The 20831-nt window shown below is 41.0% G+C and overlaps 1 protein-coding gene across 2 annotated transcripts; it reads left to right on the top strand.

Annotated features, from left to right (window-relative positions):
• Positions 1 to 1484: 1484 nt before the first annotated feature.
• Positions 1485 to 20462, top strand: ptpn18 (protein tyrosine phosphatase non-receptor type 18). Of its 2 annotated transcripts, none has more exons than XM_062541424.1 (17): positions 1485 to 1701; positions 3804 to 3912; positions 4382 to 4458; positions 6479 to 6574; positions 7135 to 7173; positions 7281 to 7349; positions 7612 to 7674; positions 8240 to 8382; positions 14149 to 14215; positions 14326 to 14403; positions 14561 to 14644; positions 15707 to 15795; positions 16950 to 17287; positions 18246 to 18277; positions 18741 to 18768; positions 19045 to 19146; positions 20130 to 20462. In XM_062541424.1, exons 1-17 carry the CDS (start codon positions 1624 to 1626, stop codon positions 20201 to 20203), a joined length of 1566 nt encoding a protein of 521 aa, XP_062397408.1. In that variant the 5' UTR covers positions 1485 to 1623; the 3' UTR covers positions 20204 to 20462. The 2 variants fall into 2 exon arrangements, with proteins under 2 accessions (XP_062397408.1, XP_062397409.1); XM_062541425.1 differs by having other exon boundaries at positions 1526 to 1701; positions 3788 to 3912.
• Positions 20463 to 20831: the final 369 nt, after the last annotated feature.

The raw sequence follows: 20831 nt of genomic DNA, 5'->3' as shown, positions 1-20831 counted from the left end.
TAAAAATACACGCAAAGATACACTATCTGCAGCACATGCCCAATACATAAACCATACGGTCTAATAAATGGAGTCTAGGACATACACAACAATGTTATCGATTTCACATAATAGATTGTCTCCTTGAATGGTATGTAGTTTTCATGTGCAAACACAAACCAGTTTTTTGACAGTATTCAAATGAAGGTGTCAACTGTGGTAACCCCATAGAGCAATGTGTCAATCTTTTATTCATTCATATTTAATCATATTACCAATGCAGTCAAATCATTGCATCTAATCATAGACTATTCAATATACATGTACAAAAGTATTAATTTACTAAATCTCTCTCTTTATGGATTTTACCAGCCTTAAGCATCATTTTGACATCCAATGCCTATTTTACAGATATATTTTTTGTATGTGTTTATGGTCAAGTCAATCAATTATTTTCAATTTGGAAATGTTCCTAGTCGGTACACCACTGACAACAATGATGACACTGATGACAATCACTGACGGTTCAGAAAACATAGGCAGATACATTTAGCTACGTGTGAAATGCTCAGAATGTATTCTTTCTTCAGCTCTGAGTGACCATTTTAAGACCCATGACCTTTGTGTTCAAGACAGCATTGACCACATGGGCTGCTTCAAATGCAGCAACAAAGTGCACATGTTGAATTAGTACATTTTCTGTTGTTTTTATCAACTAACCACCAATAGGTAATTCAATGAATCTGGTAATGATTCAGGCATTATAAGTGGAATGGAGTTGGACAGATGTCGGCACACACACACAACATTACACAGAATCTGAAATGCTGCAAGCAGCACTGAAAATATTTGTGAGTGCATACAGTAGGCTATCAAGCAAAGGGTATTTGAAGGTAAACAAATGAAAGGGTGCAAATATGTGTCATTGTGCATGTCTCTGGTGATAGCCAGACTATGTCTCTTCATTCACCTCACATTTTGGTATTGGAGTCCGTGATAAAGAAGGGATTCAACATGCTCTATACTGCAATAGGCCTACCAACAGCAAAAATGCTTTGTTAAACTATATTTTGTAGGTTTGTGTGAATCTGTGAAGTTAAGCGAATGACAAATAGGCTATATTTTATTTTAAAACAAATGTAGGCTGTTGCATTGCACTTCAATAGGGGGGGGGAAACGTTTTCTTTGGGACTCGATGAGGATTTGAGTGGTTATGCGGGCATCATTCGGGGACTGGTGGGAGTGGGACCGGTGGCAACTCTGATAACATCCGAAATTAATATGAGGTCATATCAATTTTGGTCTTGTTTGGTCATCGTGTTCAACAGGTGTTTTCGTTAAGTTTTCATTCCAGAATAGCTGTTTAACCTAGTGTCACAAAAGGTAGGGCATGTATGAGGGGAAACAAAAAAAACTTCCTGCTCCCATTGCTGACCACAGACGGAAACGGTGAAGTATAACTTATCAAACTGACTGCCTGCCTTGGACTGTAGAGTGCAAATCTATCATGCGCGCGTTAGTCGATTGTCGCCCTCATGTCCAGATGTAGATCACACAAAGCTCGCGCCTTTCAGTCAGCTGCTAGCTCTTGGTGCTATGGTTAGGTAGAGGTTTGACGACAGCATTACAGTGCCTTTCTCAAAAATGGAAAGACACCTGCTGAAGTTTATTCATGAGGCAAAGTCACGGGAACATGTGGACAACCTTACATCCGAGTATAGCGTAAGTTTTTAATCCGTTTTTGTCGCATTTCAAGAACATGTTGCCATAATATCCAAGTGTTTTCACGAATCTGCTATTTCACTTTTGTTTATTTGTGTGTGTCTTCTGTGTTGTGTGCTATATCAATCAAATAGAAATATTATCTGCAATCATTAGTTTAGCAGCATAGCCTGCGTTAGTGCTTTCTTTGTGTTCATTTAGGCAGTGCTGTTTAATTACGCAGCATAACTGTCAGATCCTGAAAGTTTAATCCTGGAATATTATTTATTCAGGATGGTGCTGCTCTGTTTAGTGTTCTTGTGCAATAGTTTAACTTAATAGCAAGGCTGTCGTGTGGATTGTGGTTCACCTTCAAAAAGCATTTACAGAAGTAAACTCTCTCTGAACTGCCAGCATTGCAAGTGAAAATGATGTAGCCTTACACATTTGATCCGCTGTTCCTCATTCAGGCTCCAGCATTCATGTCATTGACGTACTAACTGTAACAGTCTGGAGCAGAATGTCATGCTCTAGTGAGAAAAAAGAATCCATTTAGGACTTGTTTTGCCAAACTCACCTGAATATTCACAGAGTGTGCCTGATACATATCTACATGGGAGATGGCATGCTGATAAGCATTGACCAGAAGTCAAGTGGACCTTTTGATATTATTCTGCTGTGTTTACTCTAATGTTTAAGTTAAGCTGTGCTGGTCAGGTCTATGTTGTACATTGACCAGGCAAGTCAAAACCAGGAAATAATAATTTGTAAAATGAAGCCTGGATTTTCCCGACACACATTTTATCTGCTGGTAAAACATTAACACTAGGCAATATGGGTCCAGGTTTGATCAAACGTGTTCAACAATTTTTGCAGGATTTTAACATTTCAATTCATTATAGTATGTTGTGTGGGTTATATATTTTTTTTAATGAGGTCATATATGAACAAGGCCTCTGGTAGGGCTCACACACGAGACTGCAATTTAGTTACTGACGACTTCTGTTCTGGCAGTGTTATGTGCTGAGGCATTTAAACAAGTGGTTTGCTGTTAATGTGGCGAGTGGAAATTGCACGTACAGTATCTCTTGTTGCATGCCGTTAATGTTGTTTGGTCTGTAACAGTGCTTTAGAATGGAAGTAGGGCTATGTTTTTAGGGGCATCACAACCACTATGGTTTCATGACCTTCGCAATAGCTTTTTTGACAGAAAATGTTGTTTTCGATGGATGACCACTGAATTGTAAGTCTGGTACCATTGATGGATTGAACACCCAATACACCCATAAAGACCTTATCTTTATTATCATAAGTTATTTAATCATACCTCATCAGAAGTAATGCATTGAGGATTCTTTAAAAAGGTCAAAGTCAAGAACCCCAAGTAGAGTTTTGTAGTGTACTTTAACTATTAACAATATGTCCCACTTTATAGTGTATACATACATTAATGTAGATTCTATGTAAGGTAAACCTTTCTCAAATGCATACAGTACATCTGTGACATTTGTTGTACATGTTTAGTAATCTCCCTGTATTTGTTTGCAAAGGTATTTAAGCTATATCATGGCATAATCATGCAAGTGCAGTGTAGCAAGAAAACGAGGGATGTGCGGGTCATGGCATAATTGTAAACGTGTTTCAGTCTAGACTCAAAGTCTATCTAATGTCCTTTGAGAGTTGGTTCAAATTCGTTTGTGGATAGAACCAGGGTTTTAGTGTGGAACAACAAAGTGTGGGGCAATTATTGGTTCAAAACCCTCAGAGAAAATGCTGCCATCTACTGGGTGAACTTATTCTTCACTCTTCAGTCATTATTGTATGCTCAATGGTGTTTTTTGCCCCCAATGGCACCTTCCAGGCAGAACAGCCTAAAAGGCACTACCTTTACCCTATTCATAACTCTAACCCCTTCAACCCTCATCCTATCCTTAAACTGAGGGGAGTAGTGCTTTTAAGGCAGAGCTGCCTGGAAGGCACCATTGAGGGCAAATGATACCAAAGACCATTATGCTCGAGTTGATGCATCCCTGCCATTTGAGTCATCAGATTCAGGAAAAAAAGACTGTTCCACATATTTTGTTTGTAGTTTACTCATTCTGTTTAGTCTATCTTATTTACAGAGGGTACGTCAGCTGTCCATTAAGAGGAAGCAGGAATTGGGCCTAACGGCAGAGGAAGGACGCCTTCAGGAGAACGTGAAGAAGAATCGCTACAAGGACATATTGCCCTGTAAGAGACCATTTTAAACTGCAACGGCACGACACAAGATCCATCCATGCAAGTGTTATGATTCATTCAAGGATTCTTTTGTACCACATGGTTTCTCACATTGTCTGGTATATTTAGGGTAGGCTACATTTAGGCCTAGTGTTAACGAAGAGGTTCTGATCCAAAGACAGTTTGCGGATTGTAAGTGGAAAATGTCAACACTATGTCAATTATTTGGAGGTCCAAACTGTCCAAGCGGTAATCTTCTTGTCGTCTTAGAACAACAATAAGAATATCCAAGTAGTATCCTTTGAGAAGTCGTCTGACCTAGTTACTGATGTGTGACGGTATAAATTATGGCATTTGAATATTACACCAAGTGAGTTTGAATATTACACCAAGTGAGTAGTATACCTGGTGTTTTAGTTTCAAGTGGATATATTGTATAGAACTTATTAGTGATCATATCTCTCTGTGTTTGTGTCTGCAGATGACCAGACCCGTGTTTCTCTCAGTCTGTGTACAAGCGAGAATGATTCTGACTACATCAATGCCAGCTTTATCCAGGTTGGTTGGTTCCCCACACCAAAACACGCACACTGAAAGCGGAAACTCACTCGGTTTTGATTTACACTGACAGCAAGGTGTGAGTAACGTAAATTAATCAATTTACACTGACTCATTTCACTGTCTTCTCTGTTACACCTCCAAGGTGTAGCAATGTGTTTACCCATGTGCTTTTGTATGCGTACACTTCACTTGCGCACTAGAAATAGAACTTAAGTGTAAACATATGCTCTCCTCATTTTAATGCAAACCTAGCGCATGCATGAAACACTACCAGTCTGAATTGCTACAGTGTGTAATAATAAATAGATGTCAGACAGACAACTGAAAAAGGTCATTGTTTCCTGCGTAAATTAATCTTTTTACACACACTTGTGTACAGTTTGTGTAGTTAATGTAATATGACATTTTTTACTTTTTTGTTTGTAAATGCTGTTGGTGTAAAATATGTTTGTGATGCTGCTAAAATAACATATTGGGGTTTGAAACTCTATAGCAGTTCTGCTCCAAATAATTGTGATGCACTACACAACATGCACTACAAGGACTCACATTTAAAACCTTTTGAAATATATTTTGTTTTTGTTTGTTTGTTTAATCTAGATCATTTATCAAGGATAAAAAGTTTCATGGCAACTGGTCATTGTAAATTTTTCAAAAATAATGTACACTACCGTTCAAAAATGTATCATTAATGTTGTTGAATCATTAATGTTGTAAATGACCGTGGTAGAAAAAAATGGCTGATCTTATGTTGTAAATGACCGTGGTAGAAAAAAATGGCTGATCTTTAATGCAATGCATAAGTATACAAATGGCCATTATCAGCAGCCATGCATCGAATTTTCCTAAGTCACTTTCTGTTTACTAATATGATATAATTTTAGAAGGCTAACTGAGAAAACATTGGACAGCCCTTTTGCAATTATTTAACTTAAAATATGCTGCCCTGATTAAGAAAACAATGCAACTGATCTCAGCCGGTGGTCTGTCTATAATGGAGTGACAAAAACTTTTGAACTGCAGTAATGGAGCACAGCGTTAGTTCAGGCAGGTCACGGAGTCTCGCTTCCCTGGATGGCCCAGCTGTATATGTCATCTTAGAGACAAAGTGATCCTGACTGAATGATAGTTAAGCTATAGGTGTGTTGGAGTGAACATTTGAAACAAATGCTAAGAGGAGCTATGAGGATACATTTTTGCAAAATTTTTTGTGGTGTTTATTGTCGTTCCTTCTGTTAACATAATTTAAGTAAGACTGGTTAAGGAAGTTGCATCATCATATACTGTCATTTTCATAGCATACAGTATTTATAGCATTTTAAATATGTATGGACAAAAACTGTTTGACAAAAAGCTTTATATTAGTAGTAGTTATGTTTTAGAATTATATTATGTAACATGCGGAAATATTGATCAATGTTTGCGCGTAGGGGGGCGTGATTGAAGTGTTCCGTTTGCAGAGTGTAGAAATAGTTTTCGAAGACTGGTCTGATCTTTTTGACTGTACACAGTTTTGGTTTGTTTGCTGAACTTGCCGTTGTGAGCAGGGACGTGCACAGGCAGGTTGCTCAGGTTGCTCAGGCAACTGCCCATATGCCCTTCTCGACTCGCGTTGCCCTTCCAAGGGCAAACAATTATAGTAAATCTTAGGCTACAATGGATGCAGAATTTCACGTGAGCCTAGATTTTTAGGCCAGAGCAACTGCCCCTCAAAATTCCTGTGCACGTCCCTGGTTGTGAGGCTACATCACTCTGGATAAGTGATACCAGTCAGCTTCAACTTTGCCCATCATTCAAAAATTTTTTACAAACCATCTCAGATCTAGCCTTAACATTATCCTATATTCCCTTTTTCTTGCTTTGTAGAGCTGTATATTTTATCACCACAATAGTTATGCACTAAGACTAAGACTAACCACAACAGCTACACTGCATGCATCTATATTCATCTCTGCTCTGATCTGAGAGCTATCCTGCATCAGTGTAAAGTGCGCCGTTGTTTTCTTGCTTCTTGCAGGGTGCCACTCCAAACAAGAGCTACATTGCCACTCAGGGACCCCTTGGCCACACCGTGGTGGACTTCTGGAGAATGATCTGGGAGTACGACGTGAGGGTAAGGCTGTGTTGAAGGGATCACGTGGTCAAGCAATTCTCCCAAGAGTTTCAACTTACATTGCAATTCTGTGTCTGACAGTGTTATATGATTGTTGTGCAATTGTAAATAGGTCATTTTTACATGTTCAGGGAGAGCTTTGTTGTTTTTCATTACCTACTGAAGGCATAACAGTGCCCTGAAGAGCCACTCTTCAATTCAAAATGGTGATAATGTCAATCAGTGACATAATACCATGTCCTAATTGTAAGCGACTGTCGCGTTGCGCCGGATAGTTTGAGTCCACATTGTATCTGTTACATTCTTTAATGAACCTTTGTTACGTCGTGAAAAAGTTCATGTCAAGGCGACGCGACCCGACTAAAATAGAAACGTACAGAGCGACAAAACAGGGTTGAAGAAGTCGCGTAGCAAGTCGTATCGCATTCAGTCAGGACATTCCAATTGAAAATACAGCGATGGAACTGATTTTGTCGCATGCATTCGGTCGTGTCGCTTGCAGCTAGGACACGGTGTAAGAGTAATGCCATTTGTTCATGTCCTCTTCTGTGCTATTTCAGGTCATTATCATGGCTTGTAAAGAAGTAGAGCTGGGAAAGGTAACTTCTGTAATTAGTCTGCTGAGACATTGGTTGGAACCTTACTTTGTATGTTATACACATATATGTGTTTTTTTTCCCTGTCTGATTTTATGTTTCTTTTAAAGAAAAAATGTGAAAACTACTGGGCTCCTATTTCTATGTCATCAGTGTATGGCACCTTCACAGTAACAAATGTAAGTTTGTGAACTTCATAAGGATCTATGAACTTCATAATGATAACTCTCATAATGATCTTTCTGTCATGGTTTTAGTGGTACTTTAAATGTCTTGATGTTATATCCATGTTACAAAAGACTTTTTTCAACAAACACATTAAGTGCAAGTGCATTTCACACAAGTTTGTCTGGTGTCAGAATCAGTTACAAAACTGAAAGTTCCTCTGCAGGAGGAAGTAATGTTGCAGCAATCTTTATTAAATCTTCTTTTGTCTGACAGTTGGAAGAATCTGGAACGGATGAGGAAGTAATTAGAAGGACGTTTGTGGTGAAATATAACCAAGTGAGTGTCACGTGTCACGTGGGAAATATATTTGAGTAAATGTCCATCCTGTTTGGGTCAGTTCTGGTTACTGCACATAAACACAAGCATGGTAATTGACCTTAGTCCCATCAATTGGCTTTGTCATACAGAAAGTGAAAGTGTGTGTGTGTGCGTGTTTGCATGTACGTGTTTTTGTGTGTATTTGTGCTGATACCATATTTATCCATAACGACTAGTGCAGCAAGGATGAATAGACATTTCTAAATGTGTAACATGCTTCCATCAATGTTTGGATCTCTACATTTCCCCCCTGAACAAAATGGGAGGCATTAATATGCAGGGTCCAAGATCTCATATCCCTTGTGCAATGAGTTGCTTTTATGTGTGAAATACATATTGCTGCAGAGCGCTCCTTTATTTTCTGTAAAAATCTTTTTAATATAATTTTCTATTTTTTGATTTCCACTCTTTTACCATGTGTATACTTGTGTATACCCCCCCCCCCCCCCCCTCCACACACACACACACACACACACAGTTGGTCACAAAACAAATGTGTGCATATTTTTTGTTATACTTGCAGGACTCCCGCTTCATCTACCATTTCCAGTACACCACGTGGCCTGACCATGGCATCCCTCAGGCCTCGGATGGCATCTTACAGATGCTGCAGCTGGCCATGCAAGCGCAGGGAAAACACACGGCCCCTGTGCTGGTCCACTGCAGGTTCAAGTTCCTCTCTCTGTCTCGCTACACGCTACTAGTGTCTGAACTCACTTCCACACAGACTGTGGCTATCTCCCCATTGTAATTTGCTGCCATTGAAAACGCCCGTCCCCCTTCCTCAACACACACACACACACACACACACACACACACACTGCCATCTTCATGAACCTCTTTAGGTCAGCCGCTGTGTCTGTACACCACCACTGCACTTCAGTGCCCGTCGCTGGTGTCACATGCTGTACTATGGCACAAAGCCATTCTGTCTTCTTCTCTCGCACAAACTAGCATGTTCTCTCAGCAAGGTGCCCATATGCCCATTAAAATTCAACAGTGCGTGTGATTCCGTGTCGATCATCTCCAAGCGGAGCACGTCCATGCATGTTAATGATTCCATTTAAATGATGTGAGACATGTTCAATATTCAGGACCTGATGGAGGCCGCAGCCACCAGGCAGTTCAGAGATGGTCGCCCAGTTTTCTTTTTTTTTCTCCCCTTGTCTGTCTCCAGAATGTGCCATGAGGCCAACATGCAACAATTCTGTCAGTCTTGCTGTCAAGTAGTGGCAGATGTAAAATGTTACTGTGATCTCTAACAACAAAATTACAACCTCAAATCAGAAGAAGTTGGGATGTTGTGTACAATTCAAATTAAAACAGAATGTGATCATATACAAGTCTCGTAAAGCCCATATTTAGCAGCAAAAAGGACATAGACAACATGTTACTTGTTGAAAATGAAAATGTAGACTATTTAATGGAAAATAATTGTTCATTTTGAATATGGTGCCAGCGACATGTTTCAGTTTTGGGAAACAGGGAATGTTTACCACCTGTTGCTGTTTCACCCCTTCATTTAACAACATTCTGTAAATCTTCAGGAACTGAGGAGACCAGTTGCTAGAGTTTCGAGAATTAAATGCGAACCAACCCATTCCTGCTTGATAAAGGATTGCAGTTGCTCAACAGTATGGGGTATTCTTAATCACGTTTTTAATTCCATGATGTACAGTACCTAATTTGACAGGTCTGGCCTGCAAACAGGTCATTTTAGCAGCTGGACTCTTCCTCTATGGAGAATTACTGTTTGAATATGTGCAGAATTGATTTTCTCATTGTTTTCCTGAAATATTCAAGGTCTTCTGCCCATATCCAAGGTCTCCAAGATGCCCACACTGTATGCTAATGCACCTCCACACCATCGTAGATGTTGGGTTTAGAACTAAGCACTAAAACAAGTTGGATAGGTTATATATTTGGATTGGCCCTCTCCTCTTTAGCCCAGATAAGTCCATGATTTTCAAAAAGATTTGCACATTTTGATTGGTCTAACCACAGGACCTTTTTCCACGTTACTCAGACCATTTTAAACAAGTCCAGGCTCAGGGGACCGTTTCTTCTCTGTATCATGTCTCAATACAAGTTTGACTGTTGCATGGTAGTTCACACTAGCATTTCTGAGTTGAGTATCCAACTGTGCACATAGACAATGATTGTCAGAGGCTTTCCTGAGCCCATACATTGATTTTCTTTACAGAAACAGCTCTGGTTTTGATGCGGTGCCATCTGAAAAAAAAAGACCATGGCCATCCGATATTGTTTTTCATCTCTATTCCTTGATTGCAAAACTGTCTCTGGACTCTCTGAATATTATATATTACACATGATGAATACCCCTGCATCTTTACTTCTAAGAGACCCTGCCTCTCTGGGATCCACTATTTCATACCAAATTGTGTTGCCAGTTACCCTTATTACTTGTATTACTTATGAAACATTCCTACTTTTGTTTTCTTTATCATTAGTAAACTTTTCCAGCATGTTGTTATCCTCGTTGGGGGCCAAGCAGCGAAGCTGCGAGGCAACCCATAGTGATTGTACGTATTCTTATTATTATTATTATTATTACACATTGCCCATTTCCCAGCCAACCATACACTCCAGAGTTCTGAAATTTGGCACACTCATTCAACTTCAAATTTGCCCGAATCTATTAAATTTACAGACAACAAACCCCAAAACTCCAGCGCCACCAACAGGTCAGGCTGAATTTTTCTAAAAGTTACCCAGGTCTCAAATTTTGTCCATTTCTTACCAAACTTGTCACACATGACCTTCACACAAGGCCACTCAAGACTTATCAGTTTGTTAATTAATATTCAAAAGCGTTTGCCTGTCACAGCCAATCAAAGTTGGCAACGCACCAAAAAACAGCATGTGAACCTATACTCTATGTAACCAAAGAACCATACAGTAAAAAGTTGGGATTTTTTGGTACACTTATTCTCCCTAAGCCAATGACCACATACCTCAATTTTCAGACCCCAGAGCCCAAAACTCCAGCGCCACCAACAGGTCAAAATTCATCAATTTTTCAACAACATTAATGCAAATAACTCTAAAATGCGTAGACCTATCAAGCTGAAACTTGCTCAGTACATTAACGCAATAGGTATAGCCCCACCCACCAATTAACAAGACTTTTCCACAAACGCTGTAGCGCCACCAATAGACCAAGGTCAAAACTTTCAAAAAGTTTCACAGGTCAGAGATTTCATCCGATTCTCACCAAACTTGTCACACATGACCTTCAGACAAGGCCACTCAAGACTTATCACTTTGTTAATAAATATTCATAAGCGTTTGCCTGTCACAGCCAATCAAAGTTGGTGACGCACCAAAAAACAGCATGTGAACCTATTCTCTATGTAACCAAAGAACCATACAGTAAAAAGTTGGGATATTTGGTACACTTATTCTCCCTAAGCCAATGACCACATACCTCAATTTTCAGACCCCAGAGCCCAAAACTCCAGCGCCACCAACAGGTCAAAATTCATCAATTTTTCAACAACATTAATGCAAATAACTCTAAAATGCTTAGACCTATCAAGCTGAAACTTGCTCAGTGTATTAACGCAAAAGGTATAGCCCCACCCACCAATTAACAAGACTTTTCAACAAACGCTGTAGCGCCACCAACAGACCAAGATCAGAACTTTCAAAAAGTTTCACAGGTCACAAATTTCATCCGATTCTCACCAAAATTTGCACACACCATCTTCAGACCATGCCTTCTTATTGCATTGCTTTTTGGAACAATTGACAGAAGTGCTCGCCTCTAACAGCCAATCCAAATTGGCGGTGAAGCCGCCACACAGTAAGTGAACCTACATCTCAGCAAGGCTTTCACGTATCAAGACTTGGGAACACATCCCAAGGACACACACACACACAAAAAAAAAAAATTAGAAACTAATTTGGGCTATTTTCTTAACATCTACTCTCTCTCTGTCCCAAACCCAGACAAAAGCACACACACTCTCCTCTATGGTGGTTGTGGGGGGCGGGGGTTCCATTTGCACACGCCCACTCTTCCATTTCATGTGTTTTGACCACTAGGGGGGCATTATATTCACAGTAACTCAGCTCATTTTTCATTAATGCTTTCATCCGAAGTTAGCTCATTTGTCATTAATGCTTTCATCTCACACTCTGAAACCCAGACACAAGCACATACACCTTCCTCTATGGTGGTCATGGGGGGGGGGGTTAGCTTTCCCACATTTTCCCATGGACTTCCTGGATGACCACTACGTCTGTCCACCTACTGGGTGGTAAGACACCTGGGATTTTCCGCTGCTGTGCCTCAGCCAGAGGCCATGTGAATCTTAGCAATGCCACAGCCTCGAAAGGGATAGAGGGACTTACTCACTGTTAAACATCCTGCTGGTTCATTCTCTATATATAGCCCACTCTCGCCACAGTTTTCTCTGCGACGGTGGGTGAAAATTTGGACGATTTGGAGCTGAGCATTGTGGGTAAATCCCTCCCAAAGAGTTTATTGGGAGCCAAGCAACAACATTAATGCAAATATCTCTGCTATGCTTGAACCTATCAAGCTGAAACTTGCTCAGTGTATTAAGGCAAAAGTCAAGGCCCCACCCACCAATTAACAAGACTTTTCCATGATTGCTGTAGCGCCACCAACAGACCAAGGTCAAAACTTCCAAAAAGTTTCACAGGTCTCAAATTTCATCCGATTCTCACCAAAATTTGCACACATCATCTTCAGACCATGCTTTCTTATTGCCTTGCTTTGTGGAACAATTGACGGAAGTGCTGGCCTCTAACAGCCAATCCAAATTGGCGGCGAAGCCGCCACACAGGAAGTGAACCTATATCTCAGCAAGGCTTTCATGTACCAAGACCAAACTTAGAACATGGGCTCAGAACCCTATTAAGAGAGGCCTCAATAACTTTGGTGCCCTTTGACAACTGTGGGGGCGCTATAGTAACAGGAAGTAGGCTCATATCTCAGCAACGGTTTCAAGTATCAAAACCAAACTTGGTATATGGACTTGGGACCCCACCCTGAGGACGCACAATACATTTGGAGTACTCTGACCACTAGGGGCGCTATAATTAGCAAAACTTTCTCGGATCAACACCAAACTTGGCACGTGGACTTGTGGGCACATCCTGAGGACCTACACTAAATTTGGTGACGTTTGAACACTAGGGGCGCTATAATTAGCAAAACTTTCTCGTATCAACACCAAATTTGGTATGTGGACTTGTGAGCACATCCTGAGGACCTACACTAAATTTGGTGACGTTTGAACACTAGGGGCGCTATAATAAACAACACTTTCACCTATCGAAACAAAACTTGGTAAGTGGACTTAGGAACACATCCCAAGGATACACACACACAAAAAAAAAATTGAAATTAATTTTGGCTATTTTCTTCACATCTACTCTCTCTCTGTCTCAAACCCAGACACAAGCACACACACCCTCCTCTATGGTGGTCGTGGGGGGGTTCCATTTGCACATGCCCACTCTCCCATGTCATGTCTTTTGACCACTAGGGGGGCGCTATAATCACAGGAAGTCAGCTCATTTTTCATTCATGCTTTCATCTCTCTCTCTCTCTAACCCAGACACAAGCACACACAACCTCCTCTATGGTGGTCGTAGGGTGGGGGGTTCCATTTGCACATGCCCACTCTCCCATTTCATGTCTTTTGACCACTAGGGGGGCGCTATAATCACAGGAAGTCAGCTCATTTTTCATTAATGCTTTCATCTCTCTCGCTCTCTAACCCAGACACAAGCACACACACCCTCCTCTATGGTGGTCGTGGGGGGGGGGGGGGGGGGGCGTTCCATTTGCACACGCCCACTCTCCCATGTCATGTCTTTTGACCACTAGGGGGGTGCTATAATCACAGGAAGTCAGCTCATTTTTCAGTAACGCTTTCATCTCTCTCTCTCTCTCAAGCCCAGACAAAAGCACACAAATACTCCTCTATGGTGGTCACAGGGGGAGGGGCAGAGGGGAGTTTGTCTTTCCAAATTTCCAAAGCTTGGCCCCCACATTGCTGCTCGCAGCTTTAATTCCAACTGTTTTTGAATCATGGTGCTGAACCAGTCAAATTCAAAATTAGCATATATTTTCCATGACATGGTCAAATTTGTCATTTTCAACATTTGACTGTTTGTCTGTGTCCTTTTTGCAGTTAGATATGAGTTGAAGAGATTTGCAGACTATTAAATTCTGTTTTTAATCACACTGTATACAACACTGTATACACAGCATCCCAACATTTTCTGTTTTGGGGTTGAAGTCTTCTTTGTATTATAGAGTTCTTCTTTCTTCTTTGTATTAAGTGTTATAGAGATACTGGTGTTGTGGTGTTGTATCTACCAAAAGCCTGTGATTAAATTGCTGAATGATTGCTGAATCTGCTTTGTGTGTAGTGCTGGTTGTGGGAGAACGGGGGTGCTGTGTGCCGTGGATTATGTTCATGATCTTTACCAAAGCAAGGTACTTCAAGTTTTTTTTTAAGCAATGAACAATTACACATGCATTGTTTAAACACAGTTACACTCTACCGCTGTTAATTTGTGTATGCCTCATTAATTGATTTCCTGAAGCAAATCAAAGAGGATTTCAACCTAATGGACATCATTCTGGATATTCGAGATCAAAGACCCTCAGCTGTACAGACAAAGGTATTGTGTCAACCATGTTAAGTACTGTATCGTAACAGCATTCTTTCTTCAATATTATACCACTGTAGTTTGTAATGTGTGTTTGTTTGATAGCACATATTTGACCGATTAAGAAAATAATTTGAAAATGCTGCTCTTGATTCTCATGTTTCAACAGGAGCAGTATGCGTTTGTATTTAAAACGGTGGTGCAGATGCTTGAAAAGGCCATGTCTCGGACTAATTATGAAAACCTCAATGAGGTATGAAATAGACATTATGTTTGTTTGCCTATTGCCTTCGTTGCTTTGTTTTGTGACTTTACTGTTTGTTTATTACACATAACAAATGTATTTTCTTTTTTCCCCCATTTGTTAATACTGTGTGTTGCTAGAGGTGTGTATTGATATAGTTCACATAGACCTTAAAGCATGTGACATTTATCGTAATGTTGCATTTCTTCCGGGTGTTATCATCAGATGAATCACAGTACCACTGATATGAGATTGTGTAATAACAGTCACAATACTCTAGATGGCAGACTTTGTGAATTCTAATAGAGAAGGATATGGTGAGCATTGTTCTTGCAGTTAGCATAAATAAGGATAGAATCCATTATAATCCCTTGTATCTAGATGTTGAGTGTGGGGGCGTTGTATCTACTTATGGAGTATGTGACTCACTTAAAAATGTTGTCGCAATTTCCTAGTGCAGTAATAGTGCAGTTGCAGTATTTCAACAAAGACAAATGTGTCCAATCTGGTAATAATAGGCAGTCAGGGACTAAATTTGTAATATCTAAAAATTTACTATATTTATATTATGCTATTTAAAGATATATGTCCATGCTTAACAATTTGATTGAGGTATATGTCAGAAATAATGGGCAGGATGATGAATTGTTGATTTCATGAACTCATTTTAGCAGTACCAATGTCAATCAGCTAGCTTGTCATAAAATAACAGACAATTACGTATCATACACTCTTAAAATGAAGTGAATGTGTTGAAAAAAACATATCTCAGACGGGGATAGCACATACTGTATGCTTTAGTTGTGCACATACAGTATCAGTTGTTTTCACAGTTCTAACTTCCCTCTAAGTGGCATTAGGCCACAGTAGGCTTGAAAGGCAACGGATGAAAGCAGGAAATATCCAGTGTGCTAGCTTCCTCTATGCAAATAATGGCGTGCACAGCACAGGACGAGATGTGAATTAGTCTTGCGTAGAGAAACTGACTGCGGTTGTGCAACAGTGCCTGCCTGCTGGTGTGGCCTCTCACGCAGCCTTGCTCTTGATCTGTGTGTGTGTGTCTTTGCTCAGCATCGCCTCTCTCTCTACAATGACTCCAAGGAGCCGGTGAAGACTACGCTCAGATCCTCGTTATCCTGCGGCAGAGTGAGCGGCGAGAGGTGAGGACCAATCAACCGACCGATGGTCACACTGTTTACTCACTGTGGGGTTTGCCTGTAGTCAATGGTACCGTGTCACTAGAGGGGACCAAGACCGCAGAAGGCTGTTCCAAGTGTATGTACTGGGGCATTGCCCAGGTATAGGGAGAGAGAGAATAGTTCATAAACAGAGAGTGAATGCAGGAAGCTATTTTAAACGGTTCAAAAACACTTCAGGGAGAATCTTGACTTCCTGTTTCTTATCCACAGCTGAGTGTATTAGCTGTTAATCCGTTTCATATTGTCACTTTGTTTGCACTTCTGTGCAAACAATTACTCACCAAATTCTCAATAATCTCTCTTGCCTTGTGTGTCCAAATTTTCTCCCATTCATTTTAGCTGTTGAGATATTTCAGACGTTTATTATCTTTATTTTGGAAAGTGTTTGTTTGGCTCTGTTATGAAATAGTAATTGTGAAGCTGTGAACTGCAAAAGTGCATACCGTAAGTATGCCACATATGTTTTAGAATGGAAACCTCTACAAAGAAATAAGTGAATCGTAAGTAAATGAAATGTGCTCTACATTAGTGTAATGGAAGTCATCGAAGTTGACCAGGCAATACATTGCAGTCATTTACTTATCAGTAAAGGAGAGTTATTCAGTGAGTTTCTATGTGACAGCTGCTGGAAGGATGGACATTTTTAAACATGATTTAGCATCTGCTTCTGACATAAGCATTAACTTTTACAAAGCAGAATTGCAAAGGTCGAATTGCAAAATCCCCATATGAGACAGCTAACGTGTAGAAAACCAGGTCTTCACCAGATATCTTTATCTTTGGACATTTCCTCTGCTGCCATAGTTGGTATTTTCTACACTCATGTAGAAAATATAATCGGACCAAACGTGTATTAGTTATGTCAGAGTATTGAGCAGCTAGAGCCAAAATTGTTTATTGAAATGCCATTGATTGTAATTGTTTTTTAAGATTTTGTCATTGTGCTATTGGTGAGAATTGAAATTGAATTGAATATATATGAAATATATGATATATATGATATATATGCTCACTTGCACAAGTATAAATGTACTGTACATGTTTGCGAGCGGTCATATTCTTATAATTAACCTGCGACTCTAAATACTTCCTGTGCTCTGCTTTGGTAAAACCAGCCTGAAACCTCGAGCCAAACCACCCAAGCCCTCGCCACGGAAGATGAACGACACCTATGCCGTCGTCAACAAGTCCAAGCAGGCTCTCACCGCGCCAACGCACCATTATGACAACACTGAGTCGGGAGGGCCCAAAGGGAAGGCGCCGAGCGCCTCCGCGGCTCAAGCTGGCAGCGAACTCTACAGCATCGTGAAGCCCAAAGGGAGGCCTGGCGCTCGCTCCCCCACGCCCCTCACCGGGCCCATCTACGACACGGCAGGAGTGGGCAAGCAGCGGGCAGGAGAGGCACCGGCGGCGGCGGCGGCCAAAGACCACGGCGATTACGAGCTGGTGCCAGGTGGGTTGGGGGGGCGAGGGGGGCGAGGGGGTGCAAGCTCATAATGGGTTATCTTGGGGACGAAGATCAGTGATCATTCGATATCCAGATAGTATGACAATGGTAGCTGTTTGTTGTAGCAGCACAGGAAATTACAAGTCACACCTTGTAAATGTGCTGAAGGAGTTGCAAATCGACTGTAGTGTAGTCACTTCCTTTGTGCGCATAAACCTTTATTTTGGTCAGTGTTGGTAATTGCTTTCTCAAAGGTACATAGCAAGTCATGTTTTTATTGAAACTTTTCTCATAAGGGCCAAAAATGAATGTAACTTATCAAGAGAACACAATCTCTATAGCATCTTACCACACTGGTTGCGCTGAGAAATGGTTATAAAAGCACATACAGTAGGCTGTTATTATCAGGGGGCCATCTCTGAGTGTATTGTTTCCATGCATGTTTGCATAAACATTTGCATAAATAGATTCCATGATTCTTTCCAGTTGCATAAGTCTAATTACTAATCAGGTTATTTAAAACATTTGGATGATATCCCAGACTATTTGTATGCATAGAGCTCTCCAATCACACGGTGTTAAATGGCAGAGTTTGTGTTCAATTCTATTCTATTCTATTCTTCTCTCTCTTCACCAAATATAATTCAACAACACACATTGCAAAATGAAATGGAAATGAATATCCTGATGTCTTTTACATTAAATAGAGTAAAGGGCCTTTGTTTCTCTCAGATGGCTTTAGAAGCATGGCAGCTGTGATGACAAACCTCTGTAGTATACTCTGTTATTTGAGGCAAAATTGAGGCTGTGTATTTTTGTTTGCTGTTTTTTCATCAACAGACTCATTTGTTTACTTTTGGATTTGTCCTCCCCCCCTCTCTCTCTCTCTCTCTCTCTCTCTCTCTCTCTCTCTCTCTCTCTCTCTCTCTCTCTCTCTCTCTCTCTCCCTCTCCCTTCATTGCAGGGAAGTGTGGACCTCCCTCTAGAGAGACTCAGGTAATATCCTCATTTCCTCACCAGGCCAGTGCAAAGCTCTTGCCTGCGCTGTATGGGCGTTCTGTGTGTATGGTGGCCTCTGAAAGGAATCCGGGGGGAGCTGACGGTGGTTCCAGCCCAGACACCTGCCACATCTTAGCGAGCAAACAGAGAACAGCTTGCTGCTCCTGCTCGATCAGACGTAGTGCTCGCGCCTTTGTGACGTGACACATTCAATCAAGTGAATGGCTCCATGATGAAGATGAAATGACAAATTAAGCTTGAATGAGGCGTTGGCGGGTGGTGTTTAGAGTAGTGGAGTAGTCGGTCCCTGGGTTGGGTGTGTCGTCTTATTTAAGAGCAACACTCTCCAGTCTCTCCAGTGTTAGGAGCTTTGGTTCGTGGATTTTCTCAGTCCTCCTCGTATCCTGCTCCATCTTTAGTGTGTCTTTGTGTGTAATGTATGCTTTCATGTATTGTACAGGTGAAGATGCCCGGCACCAAAGCAAAGAGTAAGTGGATCTCTGAAATGTAAAAAAGAAGATTTTTAGTATTCTTGTATCCCTCACGAGCTTATGTCTAATTACTGTTTGTGGCATGCGTGTTTGTCTTTGAGACCTCTCACTAAACAAAGGTGTGGATGAGGTGTGTCAATGGAGGCAGGATTTTTTGCCAATAGCGTGTCTTGCTTTCATCTTCCCCCTTGTGTCTCTTTCTCTTTCACGCTCTCTCTCTCTCTCTCTCTCTCTGTCGCTCCTTCTCAACATGCTGTTTTTCTCACCTCACAGCGGAAAGCGTCGCATCGCAAGATGATGATTACGAGTATGTGTCGTGTCCCCTCAAAGAGTCCAACAGGGCAGCAGACAGCTTCTGCACTTCTGGAAGCCTAGGTGCGTACAAACACAAAGGTTTAGACTTCTCTGTCCCAGAGAAGCCAATTGATGACATACGGAAGATTAGGAAAATCAAAGAAATTATCTGGAAAAATTCACCTAATGTAGTAGGCCTACACGTTTAGTATGTTTGTACAAGACCAACAGAATGTGTCCAGGAAGTAGAATTTTTATGATGCATTCAGAATGTTATTGACCTAAGTCTTTGTTTATGAATAATATGAATTATAGATTGCACATGATGCCTGTACATTTTTGGTATGGCCAGCACAGCTGTAGTCCTATAATGCCAGTGGCAGCGCTACATTGCGAAGGAATAGGAATTCTATAAAAGACCTTTGCTCCTTTCAGTCGATATCAAAGTACTGTAGCACTCTGGTGGGTGTCTGTGAGAGATCGGTGCCTTAGATTTGTGTTGGGAGATTTACTCCGCTGACTTACCTGGGCACGTGACCCGTTCCCTCACACCTGTGGAGCAGGTCTGAATGTGTCTAATAGTTAGCAATCATCACTGTAATCAGCTCATTGCGCCATGCAAGGAAAATGATTGTGCACTGATTGCCAAGTGTTCCCAGGGCAATTGATGCCAGCTTGTCAGCATGGCCGGAGACCTAGACTTTTAAAGGCTCTCTGTGACATTAGGAGCCAGACAGGCAGCTGGTTTGGGCCCATGCACAAATGAGGACACTATGACGTTGATTGCATTTACATGTAGTTATTCTCATTGCCATTTTTCCCCCAGTGCAGCCTCGCGGCATGATGGTGCGACACATGATATACATGTCGACATTAGTCGTTAGTCATTAGTCAACATCTTCTTGGTTGGTAATTGTGCATTTCTAGCATTGACTCGTCTCGTATATATTCTGAGTGAAGTTCAGCTGCTGCAGAAAGTGTGGAAACGCGCAGACAGAGACGTCACCCTCGCAGAGTATACTGATGTCTGCGTCCGCACCATTTTGTCTCTTTCTTCATCACAGCCTTCAACTGCAGGATTAAGAAGCCCAAAGGGCCCAGAGACCCTCCGGCGGAATGGAGCCGAGCGGAGCGATGATGAGAGGGAGCCGGAGAGGCACAGGCTCGTCTTCTCCTCCTACTGACATACACTCTGTTTGGGGTGCTGGGGGTTTAGGACAGTGAGTGGCGTAGGATTGGCCATGGGATTTCAGTACACTTACAGTAGTTGCTTGGGTTTGTAATTCATTTTGTGGTGTGAGTCTCTAGACTATGTATATTAATTGTAGGGAAGTATCATTTGTAAATAGTGATTATTTAATGTAATTATTATATAATAAACTGAATTTGGTTGGGGAGTTGTGTTAACTGTCTGTTTTGGGAGTGTGGAGGTTTAAAAGCAAACTATGGCTGTACTGACTTGGGACATTTACATACAGTACTTGTGAAATGAAGTCCTGCACATCTGTCGTCCAGCTGTGAACTACTGATTCCCCTCAGCGTATTTTCTCAAGAATAACAATAAGAACTAACAGACTACTAACAAACAACTATTATTATTGTCAAATCAGCACATGTAAATGTACACATACAGTACGTGCTCATGAGGTCTTTCGTGAATTATGTACATCGGTTTAGATAGGATGGCACAGATGATCTTTTTGGACCAGCTCTGTTGTTTAAATTTGCACATATACAATATAATGATTCCTGAATTCAAACTCTTT

This window comes from Sardina pilchardus, chromosome 7 (genome assembly GCF_963854185.1).
Source record: "Sardina pilchardus chromosome 7, fSarPil1.1, whole genome shotgun sequence".
Classification (NCBI taxonomy): domain Eukaryota; kingdom Metazoa; phylum Chordata; class Actinopteri; order Clupeiformes; family Clupeidae; genus Sardina; species Sardina pilchardus.
Note: the sequence above shows the minus strand (reverse complement) of the source record. Positions and strands in the feature narration are given on the sequence as shown.

Coding starts and splice junctions, on each gene's coding strand:
- ptpn18 (XM_062541424.1), top strand. CDS start 1,624: ATGGAAAGACACCTGCTGAAGTTTATTCATGAGGCAAAGTCACGGGAA. Junction 3,913..4,381: donor CTACAAGGACATATTGCCCT/GTAAGAGACCAT, acceptor TTGTGTCTGCAG/ATGACCAGACCCGTGTTTCT. Junction 4,459..6,478: donor TCAATGCCAGCTTTATCCAG/GTTGGTTGGTTC, acceptor TGCTTCTTGCAG/GGTGCCACTCCAAACAAGAG.